Here is a 22,749-nt window from a genome sequence, read left to right as displayed (position 1 = left end):
TCCCCACTCTGTCTCTGGTGAAGCCTCTCGCCTCCCCTGAGCTTCTGGCCTGTACCCCAGTTCTGTATGTACAAATAAATAAATCTTAAAAAAAAAAACTGAAAAGCAAAAATATGTATTCATTTAAACTTAGCCAGTAATAAATGCAGTACACATTAACATACACTTTTTTTTTTTTTAGCAGTAGCAGAAACAAAAAGTGAAAAAGTGAAGTTTATTTATTAGAGACAGAATGAAATGTTGAGCAGCCAGGGGGCGTTGCGTGCCTGCCCCCAGCCCCCTGTATACAGTCCTCCTCTGCCTCCGGTCTTACAACAGGGTTCTTTCAGGCACCGCTTATGCCCTTGCTTGCTGGGGTGCACCGCGCAGGCGTCATTCTAGCGTGGGGTGGGGGGCGTAAGTTAGTCGGGTCCTCTTCTGTCTGGGCATCGCGGTGGGGTGTGGTGTGAGTTTTTCAGGGTAGTGTTGTGCTTGTGTCGGTCCTTCAGGGGATTGAGGCTACCGTGCAGAAGCCAACTTGCCAGTGGGGACCAATCACCTAACACACACATTTTATCAAATAACTATAAAACAAAAAATAAAATGGTGGTGACAGTTCATGTACTTTAATGTTCTTTCTGAGATAAGACAGCTAGATTTTTAGATTTGCTTCTCTAATTAAAAATTGCAATATGTTACGTTGATTGAGATGCTATATAGATCACCCTTTCATATTCCCAAAAAAAAAAAGTGCTTCAAGGTCTTTTAGGTAATTGTGGCTATATTTCTTTAATAACCCATTAAAACTTAACAAGTGGTAATTTAAAAGTTGGTTGCAATCTGGAATATGAAACCACATCAATGAACTTTTTTTAATTACATTAAAAACCTATCTTGTATTTTTGAACAGATCTTTATCCATGCTTGATTTTTGTCACCATGCAAAGAACATTGAGAAAATATTGGTTCACTGAGTTAAGGGAATGTTGGCCCATTTCATTATGTTATATGAGCAAAACTACATCTGTTAACATATTTCCAATCTCATCAGAAAAGCCATGGAATATTGGGCAGCTGACAAGTTCACAGTACACATCTACGTTGTCCTAAACCTGTATACTTACTTGAAGCTTGTATTTTATCTTTAGCAATAAACATTGTCAGTTGTTCTGCTTGATTTGACAGTTTCACTTTGTTCATTTGGGGGAAAATATCAGCATAATACTTAAATCTGGATTGCTGAATTTTATGTCAGTCATGTGTCAAGTAAAAGTGGTGGGGAAAAAAATGCCTATTTCAGTGCACCATTCAAAATTGCACTTTTTGTCAAAACGACTGTCAGACGTCAGTGTATTAGCAGAAGTGCCGATGGGTACTGCTGTTTCTTTACATCGATTTATTGAAAAGGGCTTCTCTTGTTGCCTAAGGGTTGAGTCTCAGCACTTGTCACCACTATGGTCTGAGATGGACCCCCAGCCAGGGGATTGACCCACATGGCACAGCAGACTTCTGCCTCCCTGCTGCAGTAGATTTCAGTGGACCTGCCTGTTTTGCTCCTTATTCTGTGTCTGGTGAGTCCTCTCACTCCACTGCACCTCTAGCCTATATCCCAGTTCTACACACACACACACCAAGAAAAAGGCCTTGTACTCAACTGTTAAGATTTAATTAAGTCATTGATTGTAATCGCTTTAACAAGAACATGTTTAAGAATCCCTTTAACATTTAACATTTTGAGTGCCTTTTTTTCCACTGTTGTACATGATGTTGATGAAACCATGCTCACTAGTGTGGGCTTTAGCCACTGCTAAGCTTTGCCAAGATGCTGCCAGCTTTACCAACCATTGATTTTTGTTTTAATTTTTGGGTAGAATAAGGGTATAGGCTGGAGGTATGTGTGTGTATGTGTGGGGGGGTGTTAAGGGGAGGAGTGAGAGGATTCCCCAGAGACAACATGAGGAGCAGAACAGGTAGATCTACTGACATTCACTGCTAAGGGGAGCAGAGGGTGAGATAGGAGAGGTCTGCTGTGCCCTGTGTGGGTCAGCTCCCTGGCCAGGGACCTTACTCAGGCCCATGCTGGGTCTTAACTGCTAGGCCACCAGAGAGACCCTGACCATTGGTTTTTTGCACTGTCCTGGAATATGTTAACACAATGAGAAAGAAAATAGCCTCATAACATTATTATAAAAATGGTTGTGACCTCACAAGCCCCTTACAAGACAGGGTCTCAGAAATGCACACATCGTTGGCACTGACATAGTATAGTGAGGGAGAAAGGGACCTGAACTCCTGTTGTAAGGAAGATGCCACAAGAGAACTAAGTTGAAACTTGAAGAATTAGATCTGGTGAGGTGGGAAGAAGAGAGGAAAGAGTTCTGGAAGGAAGTCTTATGAGCAGAGAAAGGTGAGACAGCATCACCCCATCAGAGGCTCTTAGGAAAGGGTGGTCAGACTGGAGAGTTAGGGACAGAGAGTGGTAGTTAGTAAAATGTAGGCTCTATATAAGGGCTCTTGAACACCCATCTGAAAACTCTGTACTTTCATTGGGGTTCCTGGGGATAACAAAAGCTTTTTTAATCCTTCTGTAGTGAACATGTTGGTTAAAAACACCTCGCTGGAGGCAGTTTATGAAGTGAACTGGCAAACAGGGCAGCTGTGTCCTCGTCCTAGGAGACCGACTGGGCTATTAACTGTAACCCAGGTTAAGTGTACAGACTGCCATGACAGCAGTCATCGAAGCAGAGTGAAATGTGGGCCAACTGCTTCAAAGGTAAAACAATAATAAGTAAAGAGGGAACATGTCAGAGATTAATAGTGGATTCTGCTTTACCACCTCAATTCCTTGCCAAGGACGTTGTTAGGGAAATGAACAGAAACTTATTGTTTCTGTATAAGCTCTCACAAGAGACTCTTCCCCACCCCTGCAAATCAGAGGGCCTCCATTTATCTGATAGCAGGAACTCATTGAACACATTTTCCTTTTACCCCGTGCTGCTTCCAGGTTTGGTGCCAAGTGTCAATAATGACAGTGGTCCCAGTGGCTGGTACATTATCTTCTACTTTCTCTGGTCCTGCATCTCCACCTATGTTTATAATCCATTAATCATACTGTTCATTCTATTCTGTGTTGAATGTCACCAGACTCTTCAGGGAAAAGGAAGAATACAGTTTAATGATAATATATTTAGCCAGAACTTATTTTATTCATTTCTGGGTTGAGGCCCTCTTTTCAAACACTTTTTATTCAGAACCTGAAGGAAATGCGATCTGATGTTTAAAACCAAAGCTTAATTTCAAAGAATTGGACAAATTCTGTTGTGTTAATCCAGTTGCCCACCTCCAAGCAGTGAGAAGCAGCAAAGGGCAGCAGAATACCTGTTTAAATAGTTGACACCTCAGAGTGTGTCTGAGCAATGGCAGAGAGAAAAAGCAAGGTGCAAATGGAAGTTCCTAGTGAGTATGAAGTATGTCCGTGCGGGCCTAGTGGTTCGTTTCAGTGCTGTCACTGCTATGGCCTGAGTTCAGTTCCCAGCCAGGAGCTCACACACATAGGGCCCAGAAAACCTCTTCTGTCTAGCCTGAAATCCCTCCGCAATGGTGTTTCAGTAGATCTGCCTGTTCTACTCCCCAGTCTGTCTTTGGTGAATCCTCTCATCCCCCTCAACCCCCGCACCTCTGGCTTACACCCCAGTTCTTCCACACAAAAATAAATAAAGTATGTGAATGCACCCAGTAAGCTAGTTATCAGCAAGAACTGTCCACATTACATTACAGGGGAGACCACCAGCAGCTCTGGTTGAACTACTAGAATGTTCCAGGTCTCTGGGATGAGGCTTTACATCCGTCAATTCACTTAATCTTCATAGTAGTTTTGCATTTCTTTCTAGGATTTCTCCCTTTTTACAGATGCATAAATTTGGTTTGAAGGAGTTAAATATACATAAGGCATCTGACTAGTTGTACATGGCAAAGTGTGATTAAAACCCAGCTCTGCCAGTTACCAGAGCCCACAGTCTTTTCTTGGACTGTCTTCATTTTTACCAATGACATCATTTTAGCTAAATCATGTCCAATATCCTTTCTTTAATATATCAAAAAGGCCTACATTCGAGAAAATTTTGAGCACTAAAAGGTAAAAGTGGCCTTTTTAACACTGGCCTAAAGTTCGACAACTCTTTTTCTCAGAGCACTTTCCTTTTTGAAAATTCTAGTAATTTATGGGAGGAGGACTTTGTAAGGTGTTCTTTATTATCCGTAGTTAGTTTAAGACATTTTTGTATCATTATTTTAAGATGAGTCATGTAGTTTCTTACTTTGTTGTAGTAATGTCTTTCCACCCTTGTTTTTACGCCATAAAGAATAGCCATTCTTCTAAACTGCTTCTTGAGTTAGAGGAGAGAAAGTATTACCTCTATACAACATTGACCAGCTGGTAAGGATTGTCTGAATCCTTTGCGTTCTGGTTGGTAGGTTTGTTTTTCTTCCTTCAGCTGCAAATGGGGTTGCAAACATCAATTCTCAGAGAACTAGCATGAGATCATGGCCAAGGGGAACATGGGGGAATCACAGTCTGACGAGGGAGTTACACTGGATGATTGGACTTTGGTGTAACTGGAAAGCTAAAAATAACTCAAGGCACTTCTCAGACTGAAAATGGAAACCTCCTGTGAAGCATGGAGAGTTCTCCAGGAGTGATGGATTATAACACCAAGGGGCTCTGCAGAAGAAGAATGACAAGGGAACCTAGTTAAGAGCTTAAGATTTGTCACCTTGGTTACTCCCTCTGCTGTGCCTTATCTGTCTCCAGCTTCTAACTCCCTCTTCTGTTCGTTCTCAGATGATAATCATTTGCGAGGTGGTTTCTCCACTCAAAAACATAAAGTTGCAGGGACTAGTAACCTGGGTAGCAGGTGACTAAGCAAAGGGTGAGGACACATCACAGCAAAGTGTTTGGTGAGTGGGAATCACTGGTAAATATTTGTGTTGAAATCAGCTATTTTCCAGAAACTAAAAATAGATATGCCAAAGACAGTTGAAATGTGGTTGACTAAGAGGAACAAAAGGGTTAGTGGAAGGGAGCCTGCAGTAAGGAAGTCACTTAAAATGATTGTTCGTTAACCTCAAGATCTTACAGGGGAGATGGATGATTATGAGAGTCAACTAAGTCAAGAATCTTATTGTCACAATGTTATTTTGGTTTCATCTGATTCTGGAATGTAAGATGGGAGCTATTTTTTTTCCCAGTTAATTTTTTTAATTTAAAAATAATATAGTAATTTATTTTTAATATCATTTTGTGCCTCTTTCCATCTCAGTTGTAATCCCTGTGGGCTTCCCATCACCATAGTCCAGTGCACTCCCCTCTCCCACTGTTTTTGATCCCAATCCCCGCTCTACCCCATAAAATGTCCCTGGTAGATAATTGTGCATTATTATTACTACTTTCTTCCCTGGTCCCTTATACTCCGGCTATGAGTGAAACCGTCCGGTATTATTCCTTTTCTTTCTGGCTTATTTCACTAAGCATGATCTTTTCTAGGGGAGCTATTTCTTAAAGGTCCAGAAAAGTAATTTAGGACAACTGTCTTGCTAGGTGCAAACCTATAGAACATTCTTCCTCAGGAGGTAGTATGGACTAAATTCTGAGCAGTTCAGAAATGTGTTGGGTAAACAGATGGATGTGATAGGATATTAAAGCAGAGTAAAGCAAGATTCAGGAAGTCGAATCCCTTAAGAGGTGGACTCTGGAAGGAGAATCATTCTCACAAATGTCTTCTTTTCCACCTGTCCTGTGTGATCATATCTATCACTATATCATTTCAAAGACCTCATTGGGAGTATCTTACAGCACATTGTCACCCCTACTTTTGCTTCTGCTGTCACCACCCCTAGTTGAGAACAGTGCAAACAGATGAGCTTGGCGTCTTCCAGAGAAGGAGACTATGGCAACCACCATCGGTGTTTTCATATTTTTCTACTTTTCTTTTTTTTTTTCCTTGATGATTCCCTCCTTTCTGCAGAACACCTTCCTTTAAAAAGGCTAACCTGCGCTTTTAGAATGGTGGAAAGTTTGGAGAAAATAAGATGGCAAATATATATATATATATATATTCTTTGAAGACAGGCTAATGAAAATGCTAACCCCAACTCTTAACTGTACATTTAAGGAAAAGCTTCCGAGTCATTCCTCACTCAGCCTCTTCCAGCCACAGGAGTGACTCAATGCCTTTTAAGGAAATTTTTATTTTAAAGGTCATTTCAAAGTTCTGTTTTCATATTTCCTCCAACTTAGTTTAGAAATTTTAAGAATATAAAAATTTTAAATCATATGAGAATTCTGTTTGATAAAACTGTGCCTTCCTTGGCATGGGCTGGGGGAAATATTTAAAGATAATTATGTTTGAGGCATGTGCGTTCAGCCTCACCCAGCATCTGAAATGTGATATTCTAATAATAGAACTCTAGAGTTTAATTTTAACACAAAGGGAAACAGAGGCAAAGGCATATGCCAAATTAGGAGGCTGTCAGACTGTGAACATTACCTTGCATGGATAGCAAAAAAAAAAAAAAAAAAAGGGGGGGGGGAACATTTTCATGGCCCAGTATAAAGATACTTGAAAGTGGACTTCTTGAGGAGAAATAACTAAAAATACAAGTTCAGTTATTTCAGAAACTAGTTATATTCATTTACCATATAAAACAGCAAGATTTGTTCTTGTAAGAATTTCTGTATACATTTTTGCCTTGCAGCAGTAATCACTTGTGAACTAAATATTTTTAGCTCTGAAGAAATAGGAGTCTCAAAATATGTCACTATTACTTGGTAGCACACAGGTGGTTTGGATATTCTAAAGAAAAGTTCAGAAGCAAGGGGAGGGGTGATCTTCAGAAACTAGCTTGACACACTCAGGTTACATGTTTCAGAAATTGTGTCAACATCACTGAACCCCAGGCTGACTGTCAGTGCCTGTAGCCATTTGTCCCTCTCCCAGGTCACCCTTCGGGACTTGTCTACTGTGCCATCCATGTTGCCCCATGTGCTGGTGTGGTCTGCAGGCTTACATCAGTAAAATCCAAGAGAAACTATTGCAAATAATAAGATAGTTCAGATAGGGCAATAATAGTAATGGACATTTCACAAAAGCAGTAATTCACCCAGGCAATACTTACAAAATTGCTAGCACTCTCTGGTTAAAATGTGCCCCCCCCAAAAAAAGAAAGTGATTTGATTTTCCCATGAAAAGAGAAAGATTGAAATCTAATCTAATAGGTGCTTTTTGTACTCTGCAGTGGAAGTGCTTATTTTCATCAATAGTTTGGATGACAGTTCCATGGCTTGTATAGCCAAAGCTTCTTAAAAGGACACACCAGTTAAAATCTGCTTCTAGGATTTAGCCTAAGGAAATAGTCATTGAGCACGTACCCAGATCCATATGCACGAGGCTGCCATTGATGCAATGTTTATAACAGCAACAAATTGGAAATAACTTATGTGTTCATCAGTAGAGGAACCGTTTAACTAAATTATATTGCAGCTATTAAACATGATGAAGCAAGGCTTTCTATCAAGCTAGAAAAACGTCTGTGATGAATGTTTATAAACCAGCATGGATTGCACAGTGCCAGTTGGTTAGTGCATGTGTGTGTGTAACCCTGAAAAGATATACTCCAGAATATTAAGCTCCGCTTAGCTCTGGGGGATGAAACTAACATGGCTTCTATTTATTTATACATTTCTTTATCTTCAGAATTTTTTTTTGTATTGAGTATATATTACTTTTACCATTGTGGTGGGGAGGGTGAGAGCTCATTTTATTCTAGAAAGAACTCATTTTATTCTAGAAAAATGAGAAAAAGTCAAAGGCTCAGAAGAGAACTCAAGGTGAGAAGACCTGGCTCCTGGCCTCTGTGAGTTAGTGTGTATTTGACAGAGTAGGGACAAAGATTGTGATTTGTATAAAAACTAGTCTAGTCTGGCTCATTCCTGAGTGCATCTTGGTCCTCACAGCATCACCACCAGGATGTTCTTGGAGTATCCTGACCCATGGACTAGGGTACATATGCCACCTTGGACAGCTCCTTTGCTGTCAAAACCTTGGATGATGACATCCCTTTGAAGCATGCTGGCTCATTCCTCCCAACACATGTCATTGAGCACTTCCTGGGCGGCCCCTGCGTGCCTGTGTCCCTCTCCTTATTCCTGTTGCTAGTGTGCTCTTTTCTCCACTCCATTTCCGGTCTTTGGCATTCAGTTTTCTGCACCTGCAATTCTTGGCATTTTCCTTTACATTTTGCTCTCTCTTACTGTCATATGTTTTCTTAGAAGCTGGGAAGGAAGGGATTTAAATAAAAGAAACAGAATTTGACCCAGTTTCTTCTATCTTTATAGTAATTTTGCATAATTCTATGAAGGAAAAAGTCCCAAGAATACGTAAACCTCAGCTTTGCCTGAACTCTGTCACAGCTAGGGAAAAGTCTTCAAGATTCAGCTCATTCATAATTGCATGACATGCAAATAAACTATTGTTACATCCCATATTCTGTGAGATCTAAAGGCTTTTAAGTGTCTTTTTCTCTTGAACTTGCTATTGTATATGAATTTAGGGTTTACTGGGAAGTAGAACAGTATAATAGGGTTTTCGTTTTAGTTCTTTGCAACAACTGAAGTTTGTTTTTCTGTTTTGTTCTTAGAATCACTATTTTTTTATTGCTAATTTTTCAAAAATTTTCCCCGCCACCTTCCGTTATACCCCTTTAATCCCTTTCCCCCTCCCTTTGAACTTTAGAAACTACTGTCATTTATTCATGTCCACTGGTTTTTGTTTGCTGTATTGTGTAGAAGAACTGGGACATGGGCCAGAGGTGTGAGAGGTGAGAAGATTCCCCAGAGACAAAGTGGGGAGCAGAACAGGAAGGTTGACTGAAATATACAGCTAATGGGAGCAGTGGGCAAGACAGGAGAAGTCTGCTGTGCCCTATTTGGGTTAGCTCCCTGTCTGGGGACCGAACTCAGCAGGGTTGATAGCACTGAGACTTAACCCCAGGGTCACTAGGGAGGCCCTAGTGTCCTCTAGAGGGTTTTTATAGATATTTTGCTTTTTGAATCATTTGCTATACAAATGTCCAATATTGATCTTTGTAATTTTGACTTGCTTTATTAAACATATTTCCTCCAACTTCTTCCACTTTGCTGTACATGGCAACATTTCATCTTTCCTTATTAATACGTAGTATTCCATTACATGGATAGACCACAACTTCTTGCTCCAGTTTCTATCATGGACACTTAGGATAGAATGTCCTGGCCATTTTGAATAATGCAGTGAGCATTGTAGAGCATTTTGTGGATTGATGATGATAGGTTCTTTGGATAGATGCCCAAGGGTAGGATTGTTGGATCTTATGGTGTTTCCATTTTTAGTTCTTTAAAGTAAGTCTAGACTGTTTTCCAGAATGACTGCACCAGTTTACATTCTTATCAACAGTATAACAGGCTTCCTCTAGCTCTCATTATTAGGGCTTGGTTTACTAGCCTTGAAGACGGCAGAGCATTACATTCACATATCAATGCTTCTCTAAATTAACTATGAGAATGTGACGATATTGCTTCAAATTGTGTAATTCCTTAACTATTAATGTTAGATTATAAACCTTTCTTGAATCCTGCTTTCTATAAAGGTCAAGATTATTAACCCAAGTAAACCTTGAATTCTCTCCAATAGTAAATGACAACCTTATAGGGCAAGAATAGAATATTTGGAAGTTCTGGACATGCCATCAAATAAAATGCTGATCAAGACAAGTTTCCTACTCCCTTACACCCTTAAAGTTGGAGCAAAACCTAGTCTACTTTTTAACCAATTTTTGGACAGATATTTAAATTCAGCATTTTAGACTCAATAGATGTCTTTTGTTATAAGATACTAATTCCAATATTGGTTTTTCAGGGTCAGTTGAGACTTCATTTTGTAGGTACTTGGGAAATTAATGTAAGGTTGCATAGCTTTGAAAAAATGTGTCATGACTTTTCTACAACCCAATATTTCATGGACTCACCTAAGGCTGGCGCCAGTAATTGTAGGAGGGTGCATATGTAAGAGGGGCTACTGAACTGTAACCATTGTAGATGCCATAGAACATTTATACTCAGACAGTTCATCCACTGCCTCCCCATGACATCATCATCATTTGACCTGAAGTATCATATTCCAGAAGCCACTTCCTTACTTATTACAACCTGTAAGAACATGTCCAACCAAGTGGCTATCAGAAAATGCTCATCTTTGGGCTTGTATTTCTGTCCAATGGGACATTTTTCCCAACCTTTTGCCCTGCAGTATGGTTTCCTCTGCCCCTGGGGAAAACATTGGTCATCACGTGTACTTCCTAGTCAGTGCACAAACCATGTTCTCGAACTCAAAACTCTAGTGTGAAAGCACCAAACAGAATGATTTATTTTTTAATTTATTTATTTTTTGCATTTTTGTCCTGATTTGCTAATGAAGCCTGTTGGACTCTTGTTGAAGTAATTACCCCACACATAAAAGAAGAGAAGCCAGCTGAGAGGAAGGAGGCCTGGAAACATTATTTGTGTCCATGGTACCTGATCTCCCCTCTCATTCTTGACTATATCCCTCTGTGCAATAGCCCTTATTTCTCATCTCTCTCCTGCTCAGACCACATCTATCTCCTTTTCACCTGAAGTATAAACTGGCAAAGCAGGAACCAGGGCTTCCCTGGTGGGCTAGAGGTTGAGTCTCAATGTTGTCACCACTGTGGCCTGAGACTGATCCCCGGTCAGGGGGTGACCCACATGGCACGGCAGACCTTTCCTGTCTCATCCACTGCTCCTCTCAGCAGTGAACTTCAGTAGAACCAGCTGTTCTGCTCCCATTCCCTCTCTGGGAAGTCCTCTCACCCCTACACTGGGCCTGCACCCCAGTTCTTCTACACACACACGCGCACACACACACACACATATCCACACAAAGCTAACAAAGCTGGAATCAAGGACAAGGCACTCAGGTCATTAATTTGTGATCATTGGTGGTATTCTTATTTATTTTGATATAACAATATGTAATGAATATACATAATTTTTAAATTACTGCAGCCTTTAACTTTTCGTACAGTATGAGATCATGAATACTCAATTAGGGAACGTGGTGTCCTTAGGCCACAGAGGGCAAAGCTTTGCTCCAGACTGAGAACTTGAATTAGAAATGTGCTGATATCCTCTCCAGAGAGAAAGAAGTATGAATAACTGGAGACTCTGCTTGCTTCCTTGGTCTTAAAAACATTTCCCCAAGACCCTCGGGGTAACCATTAGTAAATTACCGTGATGAATGTAAAAATTGGTTTAATTAATTGAATTTCCTAGTGGGAAAATTGGTAACCATGTGTGAGTGCTAATCTCTAAAAGGATTGGGCCTGATATGCTTTAAGCTTTCTCTTTAACTGTTTTTAAATTTAAGTTGCACAAGCAGGGACACTTGGGTATCTTTTTTTTTTTCCCTCTGTACTTTATCTTGGAGTCTTTTGACTCAGTAGAAAAGACTAACAATCCCATTTTGAGTGACTCCGAGAGAAGACTCAGAGTTCAGGACTGAAGAATCCATCTCTGAATAACCAACCATTTCAAGATGATTTTACCTGTATTTATCCTGAGAAATAATTAATGACTCAATTTCATATTATAGAACTTCACAGAATACTGTTTTTCAGTTTCCTGTCATTTCACGGTCTTGTTGGGTGAGTTAGGCCTGTTGTAGAACTTGGTACTGAGAAATCTTGCTTTAGATAAAGAAAAACCAGCAGTTTTATTCATAAATTAGTCTTCTATTTAGGTCAGGTCCCATCATTGTTGCCATCTTTTCCATCTCGGTGTTTTACTTCGTCCTCTTCCCAGTGGCCTAGGGGAATGTCTTCTGAGAAAGCATGGTGGTGTGGGGTGGGGAGATGGGGACTGAGGGACTTGTCTTCACAGCAGCAGAGCCCTAGGGCTCCTTTTCCTGGCTTTGCCTTCTGTGAATACTAGAGTTGACCTAGCTTCTCGGCACTAACAACCGCTGTCAAGTCAGTGGGGCTTCATTCTGCCAGGGTCTTGTTCTTCTGCCCATGGGAGCTGAGTGAGTAACTGGATTACCTGGGAGATGAGTGTCAAGCTGTGTGGTGGACCCTGGCCACGGGTGATGAAGCATCTGGAGCACGGGATGGAGGTGGCTGCCCTTTTCAGCCCCGTTTTTCAGAACGTAGCTTCAGTGAGCTCCTTACTGTTGCCAGAGGCTTTCTGTTGAAAGGTGCTACCAAGAGGGGTCCTAACTGGGGCAACCGGTTGAAGCATAACACTGTAAGCAAGCACAGCCGCTTCAGTGCCAGTTTGATCCCTGCGGGCAGGTGACCCACATGGCGCGGCAGACCTCTCATGGTCCACCCGCTGCTCCCCTCAGCAGTGTACTTCGTCTATCTGCCTGAACTGCTCCCCCCTCTGTCTCTGGTGAATCCTCTCACCTCCCCTACACTTCTGGCTTGTATCCCAGTTCTGTCTGCATACATAAATAAATCTTTAAAAAAAATTTATATAAAAGTTTATTTTTACATCATTTTGTGCATTTTTTTCATCTTGAAATCTTTAAAAGTTTTTTAAAAAAGAAAGGTGCCACCAAGAGCATTTTATCTTTTTTTTAAATTTAATTTATTCATTTTTGTGTAAAAGAACTGGAGTGCAGGCCAGGAGCGGGGAGATGAAAGGATTCATCAGAGACAGAGTGGGTAGCAGAAAAGGGGATCCACTGAAATCCACTGATGAGAGGAGCAGTGGGTGAGATAGGAGAGGTCTGCTGTGCCACGTGGGTCAGCTCCCTGGCCAGGAATCAAACTCAGGCCATCCATGTGATAGAGCTGAGACTTAACCCCCAGGCAGACCCACAAGCTACATTTCGTATAATTGTTTGATGTCTTAATGGCAGCCAAGAGTCTGAGCTTGACTCCCTTTGTCATTCTGAGAAAGAAGTTTTCTCCCTGCAAAATTTGCCCCAATCAACTGTCCTGGTTGTCATCAACTGGAACTTCTTCACTGAAAGCAAGAGCTATTGAAGGAGCCTAAAGGACTCTGTACCTGGAAATGAAGTGACAGGACTAAGCAGTGTTAATAGCTTCAAATATTTTTCAGGAAAGTACATGGACTTTAAAGAGCTGAACTTGCAAATGAAATCCTTGCCTAGTAGCATCAGCCTACCTCCTGAATGTGTTTGGTTTTCTGGCCTCTCAGTGCCCTGGGAGGAAAGAGGAGGAGCTAAGTCAAGGGTCACTGGTTGGAATCCCTAGTTAAGTATGACTGATGAAAAGTGTTCTGAGTGAGGTTTTATCAGCCATGTGCATTTTTTCAGGAGCAGTAAATAATCTGCTAGATGAAATGGAGCTTTGAATAGTATTCATAAACCTGTGCATACTCTATGGTGGAAAAGAGGAAATGAATGACAGGTGTCAGGTTTTATATATCAGCAAAAGAATACATCTTCCTAAATGGGTGCAGGAAATAAGGAAGTGGCAGCAAAATTAGGTATTTTTGTATTGACACTGAATGCTAAGGAGAATAAATCACATCACCTGATTGAATCATTCCACCAAATGACTACAAAATGTGATACATCTATAGTGTTAAAAAATTTAAATATGTTAAATAATTAAAAAGCAGTTTGGTTCTTAAACAACAGCAAAATTAGCATAAGCATCTCCACAACTCTAGGGATACAAATGGAGTTTTTCCTTAGAGTAAATGAAAGTATTTCTATGCAAATTCATTTGGAAACAGAGATAATTTTAAATTGCATTAGTTCTGTGTGCTGCCATTATTTATATTCAGTCCAAAAGGCTTTTTAAGTTATAAATTAAAGACTCATTTATTTTGGCATTGTTGGTTTTTAAAATTGTTTGCTAGTAATGAGGGGTATCTTTTGTGGATTTGGGGGCAAACGTCAGTGGCTGTTACAGCTTTCTATGTATCTGCTGGTGATTAACGTTATACAATGATGTCTAGTATAAAGTGGAAAGGTCCAGAAAAAAGTCATGTAAAGTGATGCAAAGGTTAGAAGATAAACACTGAAAGGATGAGATTTTCAAGAGAGCTTTGTCTTAGGTTTCTCTAATGCTTGATGAACTTTCAGGAGACTTCTTTGTTTACTGTGATCACCTCCAGTCTTGATATTCTTATGCTGCTTGAGGTGGATGGTTGTGCCATATAGATGATACTGATTTTGCATTTGTAGACTCATTTGTAGAATCATTATCAAGCTGTTCAATTCAGGAACTTCTTTCAACCAAGAACAGACTGTCATTGTGACATTCACAGTGATCATGATGTAATTCTCATTCTCTATAAAACATCAGCACACCTATTAAAAGTAGAAAATCAATATTTATAAATTGGAAAATGACATGAAATATGTCTTTCTCTTGCACACAGGAAGAGTTTAATGGAAAACCTGACTCCCTCTTTTTCAATGACGGCCAGCGAAGGATAGACTTTGTTCTAGTGTATGAAGATGAAAGTAAAAAAGAGACCAATAAAAAGGGTACAAATGAAAAACAAAGGGTAAGTTTTTAATGTTTTTTTCTTTCTTATTTCGTATGTCACAAATTGAAAAGAACGTCCTGTTTTAATGTTAGCAATAAAGTGTTTGAAATATCACATGCCAAACAGACCTTCCTGTTTTTCAGCTCATCGTCATTCCCTCAAGGCATGTCAACAGCAACTCCCCCCAAAAAATCTTTTTTTAATTTGAAATACAAAGTTCCTCAGGCTCTGAACCTAGTTGGTTTCATAGCTGAAGGCAGACTTGCTTTTTTCATCTGTACAAGTTGGAATTATACCTTGTATCTTGTAGAAGAGATAAACAATAACAGCGCACTTAACTATTTACAAGTAGGTGGGAAAGGAAGCTAATGATTAATAAAGACAACAGGTGTAATCACAAGTATCAGTGTGCCCTCACTCTGTACCTGCTTAATTTGTCATTAATTCTCATAATTTGGAAGGTGTGCTTTATTACAATACCATCATGGATAACACAGTTGACTCAACTTTGATAGGTAAAATGATTACCCAGATCACAGCTCCAGTCTAAGAAGTGGTGGGTCCATGGCTCAGACTCTTGGCTTGAATATTGATCTGTGTTCTTGATGTCTCCCATTCTTTCACCTCCCACCTTTTCCTTTTTTCCAATGCCAGTCAGACTGCTTCTCCCTCTCTTTCCTATACTTTAAATTTTTTCAGGCTAGAGGGCTACCTTTCTTGGAGGAATTAGGATATTTAATAGCCTAGGATTATAGCACTCCCTGGAACCTGAAGTGCAGTAAAGACAGTAGAGAGAGAGAGAGATAAGAGAACATAGACATATGTCACTTTTACATGTTTTGAAAATCCTTCCCTCATTCTTTATAGTAAGTCTTCACTTAATGTCATGGATGGATTCTACAAAACTGACTCTCTCAGCAACACTGTCTAAAGAAACCAGTTTACCAAAGGATAATTGATGTAAACTAGAATTAAGTCCCTATGACATTTCTGACCACAAAAACATCACCACACTTATAAATAAAGACCCAGAACATTTCTTGAATTCCACAGTCCTTTATATTCATTTGTTGTCTACCCCATTTACTCCAGCTTAGCAGCCCTTAGGTCCACTCAGCACCTCAGGGACCAAGGCTCCTAGGAGCCAGCCCTGCACAGGACCCAGTTCCCTGACAAGAACCTTCACACATGTACCCACACTCAGAGTGGAACAGTCAGACATGCTAATTAACTCAACATGCAAATCTTTGGGGTGTGGGAAGAACTCTTGCACTGGTAGAAACCCCACCTGGTGTGGGATGAACATGCCAACTCCATACAGACCTCAGTTCCAGGTGAGAATCAATTTTTTTTCCCACCAACACAGAAACAAATTTGAACAAAGCAATGTTCTTCAAGGGCTTGCTTTATGTATTTTCTTTGTTTACCTCTGTCTTGAAATATATCTCTTTGAAATATGTCAGTCTTAAATCTATTGATTTCTATTTATTTTTTTTCAAACTGAATTGTGAATGCTGCTTAAAATAAAGCAATAAATCCTGTTTAATTTATTTTTGATTTGTCTGTTTAATGAAGGGTAATGTTTTCCTGGCTCATTGGCTGAGTCCATATTTTAGAATATCATATTCAAGTTCTAATCTTGCTGCTGTATTTTTGGGGGGTAATTCTAGCCCCAAAATAAAGTAGTTGTGAATTCTAATGGCCTTTATGAGCCAAGTGTGGCGCCTCTATTTGGAACAGTGATTTGAAGGTTGAACAAGGCTTTTTGTTCGCTGTGGTCATTCATCCTGACTAACAGGTTCTGCTGTGTTCAACTGATACTTGTAGGCTGTCCTGGATATCAGCCTCAATTATAGGCAGGGCATGAGATTGGGTAGGAAAGTACTATTACTCTTTACTTCTCACAGTTAGAAGTGACAAGTCATTGTTTCCATACTCTACTGGCCAAAAGTTGGGACTATGGAGAAGGTGACTTCTGGTTGACCAGCTGTTTCTTAGTAATAACTCTGTCCTGTGGAAAGTAACATGTCTCATCGTAGCTTGTCCTTGTCATAACTAACTGTGTGACTTGAGTTTATTTCCTTATCAGTATTGAATTTTATTATTTGTAAGATGCATATTATTTTTACATTTTGACATCTGTGAAATCAGGGTACAGTCTACCAATCAGATATCATAATGTCATCAACTTTTTTCTTACTGGTACATCAAATACTGCCTCACCATTTAGTCATTGGCATCTTAAATTCAGGAAAATGAGGTTCCCAATAATATGTCCATATAATTATGGTTAGGATGGAATAAAGTAGTGTGTGTGTGTGTGTGTGTGTGTGTGTGTGTGTGTGTGTAAAATATACACAGAAATTTTCAGTATATATTAGGAAATAATGTTCATTCCTGTTGCCTCCCTTTTAATTGGGGGTATTCCTAATGGAATGCACTGGGGTGAAAAGACATGAATCTCTTCTTTTACATAAATTTATGCCTAAATTAAATAGCTTAGAATATTTTACCATTCTCCTGTGGACACCAAGATATATTCTGTACCAGTATAGTTTCCACCATCAAATATTCATTGAGCGTCCATATGTCAATAGAGCTCAACTGCGCTCTATGTAAAGTAAGTTCAACAAATCTCATCTAGTGAAGTAAAAAGGAAACAGTTCTGGTTTTAGATAAGAGATTACTGTCAAGGTGAAGGGGCCCTGGAGCTGCTTATATCATTAATAAAGTCTGCATTTTCTTTCACAGGAACAAAGGTCCCAGGGTAATGCTCATAAATCATAAAACAAGTATCATTAACTTTCACAATCCCAGACTCAGGGGTTGATGTGTTATTACGTTGGGTTTTGTTTATTTTTTTGTTTTGCATGGAAGAACTGGTTGTGCAGGCCAGAGGGATAGGGGGTGAGAGGATTCACCAGTGGGGACTAGAACATGATCTACTGCTCAGAGCAGCAACAGGAAAGATAGGAGAGGTCTGCTGTGCCATGTGGGTCAGCTCCCTGAAGGGGGATCCATCTCAGGCCATTGCTGTGATAGTGTTAAGATTTAACCACGAAGCCAACAAGGAAGCCCTTAACTCATTTTTTAAAAAGATTTTCTGGGGTGCAGGCCAGAGGTGTGGGGGTGAAAAGATTCACTATAAACAAAGTGGGGAGCATGACTGGCAGATTGACTGAAATCCACTGCTGAGGGGAGCAGTGGGTGAGACAGGAGAGGCCTGCTGCACTATGTGGGTCAGCAGCCTGGTCGGGGATCAAACTCAGGCCCCAGTCTTGATATTGCTGAGACTCAACTCCTGGGCCACCAGGGATGCCCTGTTATATTGGGTAGTATAAATAGTGTTTTGGGGAGACCTCGAGTCTCTATTCGTATTAATTTAAAGACTCCACCAGAATTCAAAATTCAAATTTGGCATTACATTTTTATTAGTGGAAAAACATGGGCAGGTTCCATCATATTCCCCATCAGACCTTATTCAGGATGGAGTATAACACCATGGAAAGGCAACTTCAAAATTATGTTTCCCTTGAGGGCAAAAAAATGATGTCTAGATCATACTGATTTCCTATAGAAACAGCCCAGTTGTCTGTGCTAGGGGCTGATCTGAGGAGTGTTGTGAAGGGGAACTGGGCAATGAAAAAAGGACATAGAGGACTCAATGACCACTTCTTCTCATGAGCCAAAGAGAAAATATGTTTCTAGCCCAACCTCCAAATAGCATATAACTTTGTCTCATTGTATTAGTGATAATAGTCAGAGGCTTCACAGGGCAGGACATGATGGGAAAAGTGATTTACTTCCAGATACCATATCCGGGTGATGATAAGTTGTTTCAATAATATGTGCTCATCTAATCCAAATAGACCTTGTTACAGAATAGTTTGGCTTTTAACTGCAAATAACAGGAAACCTAAACTCAAAATGACTTAAATGCTATCAAAGGAAATAACAGTTTTCTCATTTAAGAGGTAGCCTGGAGATAAGGCCATCCTGGGTTAGATAATTTATTGGCTTGATGAGGTCATTGAGAGTGGATGTTTCTCCCATCCTGCTTGCCAGCCTCAAAAGGTTAGCTCTTTCTTTTTTGTTTTGTATTTTTTTTTTTTTTGCATAGAAGAACTGGGGTGTAGGCCACAAGTGAGTGGTGGGAGGATGCACCAGAGACAGAGTGGGGAGCAGAACAGGCAGATCCACTGAAATCCACTGCTGAGGGGAGCAGCAGATGAGACAGGAGAGGTCTGCTACCCTATGTGAGTCAGATCCCTCCTGGGGAATCAAACTCAGGCCATAGGGGTGATAACACTGAGACTTAAATCCTAGGCCAATAGGGAGGCCACATTGTCTGTTCTTTAAAGAGGCTTGATTTTGTTACAAGGTACCTGCTACATATCCGGGCATTTAGAGGCAAAAAGAGGGTTTGCTTTTCTTACGACCTTTTTTTATGGGGAGAGGAATCTCTCCTAGAGGGGCCATCATCAGACTTTTCTGTACAATTCATTCATCCGCAACAAGGTGAATGAGGTCCCCTCCCCTGGAGCAGATCAGTGAAGACTAGCCTTTCCTCTCCTGGGTTATCTGATGTCCCAGTACATAAAATCATCAGGTGTTTTTTTATGTAATGAGGGAGAGAGTGATTGCATAGTAGACAGGCAGTGGTATCTGACATAGTACAGGGTTAAGTATATCGGAATATGTTTTTCTGTATGTTGAGGAGCAGAGATTTTAACTAAAACCTTATATTTTTCTGCCTCCTTCTGCTCAGTTCATTGAGTAATGCTTCTTCTGTCTCCTTTTCGCAAGAACTGCTAACACATGCCAGAATTTATCTATTTTGAATTTTGTTTTGTTTGGTACTTGGTCTCCCTTCAAACAGATGAGTTTATGACTAAATCATGGGTCATTGTAGTGATGGTAAAGATGTTGAAAGGGTCAAAGCAGTGGGTGAGCACCAAAAAACAGCAAAAACAATACTGTGTGTGTTTATGAATTAATTTGTCAGCAAAAGCCATTTCAAAAAGTGGACGCAAAAGTTATTTTCTTGAAGTTGATAAAAAGTGTATATGAGACTATCTGCCAGCATTTCGTATCTGATCTTGCAAATTCTTTAAGAATTGGCAGCAGAACCTGGACAGTAGAGACCATAGAAAAAGAGATTTATTCAAATGATTAACCAAACTAAATTATATCCAGAACAAGGTAATGCAAGATCACTCTGATCCTGTGAGTTTTCAAATTGGTTACCCATATGGGCCTCCACGGTGGTCTAGGGGTTAAGGCTTAGTTCTGTCTCCGCTGTGGCATGAGTTCAATCTCTGGCCATGATGCTGACCCAACATGGCACAGCAGACCTATCCTGTCTCTCCCGCTGCTCCCTTCAGTAGTGAATTTCAGTAGATCTGCCTGTTCTGCTCCCCACTCTGTCCCTGGTTCCTCCTCTTACCCCCACACCTCTGGCCTACATCCCAGTTCTACGAACAAAATAAATGAACAAAATAAAATCTGTTACCCATTGTTTGATATGAGTTCTGAAGACAGGTGTTTTGCATGGGAGCTGAGTAAGCTCTCTTTGGAAATGTTTGTAAGTTTAGCAAACAATTCTAGTACAAGGAGCACAGCCCACTACCCCATTTATAGAATCTTATATTTTTCAGTAAGGCTTTTTAACAATGACCATGAAGCTCTTATACATTTTATCAACTATTCTTATTGAAAGCTTTTGTTGCTGTTGCTCAGAAGCACTTAAAATTGTAGCTTGTGGTTTATCATGTGTAAAAATAGAAGCATAGTGATTTTTCTAAGTTCTATCTAAGGACTGTGATAAATGTTTTTAGTTCTGCTTTCTCATGTTTCTTTTAAGATTTTAAAATTTTGTTTCTTGTATTTTTTTCTCTTATTTAAAAAAAATAGTTTCCATTATTTTATGCTCTTGCTTATTTTTTTCCACAATAAAGGAATTCTCCCCTCAGGGATAGTCACCACAGTTCTCCAGCAGCAGAGCACCCATAATCTTCTACCATATTCCATTGGGCTCACCCTTACCCATTGTCCTCCCCTCTCCATAGCCCTTCCTGGTTCCTCCCTCCATCCCTCTTGGATGCCTCAGACCTGTGGTCATCTTTCAGGGTTTGTTTTAAAGGTTATCTTTGTCAGAACCTTTGTTTAGTTTCTCTACATTCTACATATAAGTGAAACCATTCAGTAGTTATCTTCTCCTTCTGGCTCATTTCATTGAACATGATCTCTTCCAGCTCTGTCCCTGTTGCTGCAAATACACAGGTTTATCTTTTTGATTGCTGAGTAGTATTTCACATCTTCTTGATCAGTCATCTGTTCTGGGGCATTTGGGTTGTTTCCATAACTTGGCTGTTGTAAATAGAGCTGCAATAAACAAAGGAGTGTGGGTTTTCTACCTTTGGGTAGATTCCTAGTAGTGGAATTGCTGGGTCAAATAGCAGATTCATTGTTAGTCTTTTGAGGAATCTCCATTCTACTTATATTCCCACCAGCAGTGTAAGATTGTTCCTTTATCTCCACGCTACCTCCAGCACTTTTTGTGGATTTCTTAATAGGGGCTAATCTCATTGGTGTGAGGTGGGATCTCATTGTGGTTTTGATTTACATTTCCCTCATGATAGCGAATGATGAACAATTTTTTTTCAGGTACCTATTTCTTTGAGCGGTGTCTTTTTAGCTCTTCTGCCCATTTTTTGATTAGGTTGCTTGTTTTGTACCAGATCTTAGTGAAAACACTTTCAGTTTTTTACCACTAAGAATGATACTAGCTGTGGGCTTATCATATGTGGCTTTATTTGTTAATATATGTTCCATTTATCCTTAGTATTTCATGGGTTTTCGTTATAAATGGATGCTGACTAGTAACAACTGGTTTCTCAGCATCTATTGACATGATCATATGGTTTTTATTTTCCTTTTTGTTGATGTGGTAAATTACATTGATTGATTTTTGGATGTTAAACCATCCTGTGTATCTGGTATAAATCTCACTTGGTCATGATGTACAGTCCTTTAACTCGTTATTGGATTCAGTTTGCTAGATTTTACTGAGGATTTTTGCATCTGTGTTTTTAGGAAAATTGGACTGTAGTTTTTTTTTCCTTGTGTTGCCTATTTTTAGTTTTGGGATTAGCATAATGTTGGCTTCATAAAATGTGTTTGGACAAATTCCTTCTCAACTCAGTTTTTTGGAAGGGATTGAACAGGATAGGTATTTGTTTGTCTTTGCAAAATTTGTAAAAATTCACTTGTGAATCCACCTGTTCTTGGGCTTTTGTTTTGGGGAAGTTTCAACTGTTTCAAGTTTCTTGTTTGTGATTGCTTTCTTTGGGTTTTCTGTTTCTCCCATATTCAGCCTTGGATGATTGTGTGATTCTAAGTATCTGTCCATGTCTTCTAGGTTGTTGGACTTAATATTGCTGCATATAAGTATACAGAGTATTCTCTTATCACCCTCTGAGTTCCTGCAGTCTGTTTTAACTTTTTCTCCTTTGTGATCCAATTTATTTGAGTTTTCTCCCTTTTTTTTCTAGAGGCTTGTCTATTTTGTTAATTTTTTCAAAGAATCAGTGTATGGCTCGATTGATCTTTTGGATTTTTTCAATTTCTAATTCATTTATTTTTACTTTAATTTTAATATTTTGTCTTTTGGAATTGTTTTCATTCTTCATTTTCTTGTTTCCTTGACATGACAGGCAGTTTTTTTATTTGAGCTCCTTCTTATCTCTTGATGTGGGCGTGGCTTGCTGTGTACTTCTCTGTGTCCCACATGTCCCAGAGAGTGTGTCCACATTATTATTGGTCTTACGGTATTTTTTCTTTTGCACTGGTCTAAAAGTAGTGTGTTGTTCCATTTCCACGTTATAGGATTTCCTTGTTTTCTTTCTGTCACTGACTTCTAATTCCATACCTTTGTGGTCAGAGAAAATACCTTGTGTCATTTCAGCCTTCATGAATGTGTTGCTACTTGTCTTGTGACCTAATCTGTGGTCAATCCTGGAAAATGATCCATTGTGCACTTGAAAAAAATGGGTATTGACTTTCTAGGGGTATAGCGCCCTCTAAATGTCTGTTCAACCCACGTGGTCTAGATTTTTGTTTAAAGTGATTGTGTCTTTGCTTATTTTCTGTCTTGTTAATCTGTCTGTTGGTGAGAGTGGAGTGTTGAAGTC

At 39.7% G+C, this 22,749-nt stretch overlaps 1 protein-coding gene across 2 annotated transcripts in view; it reads left to right on the top strand.

Annotated features, from left to right (window-relative positions):
- Nucleotides 1–22,749, top strand: part of ANO6 (anoctamin 6) — a 179,995-nt gene that overhangs the window by 85,153 nt on the left and 72,093 nt on the right. For both annotated transcript variants that reach the window (XM_012720473.1, XM_012720472.1), the window contains one exon: nucleotides 14,447–14,575. In XM_012720473.1, coding sequence (XP_012575927.1) covers nucleotides 14,447–14,575 — 129 coding nt within the window. The remainder of the gene's footprint in view (nucleotides 1–14,446; nucleotides 14,576–22,749) is intronic.

Source organism: Condylura cristata, unplaced genomic scaffold (assembly GCF_000260355.1).
Source record: "Condylura cristata isolate star-nosed mole 26May11 unplaced genomic scaffold, ConCri1.0 scaffold00004, whole genome shotgun sequence".
NCBI classification, from domain to species: Eukaryota; Metazoa; Chordata; class Mammalia; order Eulipotyphla; family Talpidae; genus Condylura; species Condylura cristata.
The sequence above is the reverse complement of the archived record's forward strand: the minus strand, read 5'-3'. Positions and strand labels throughout refer to the sequence as shown.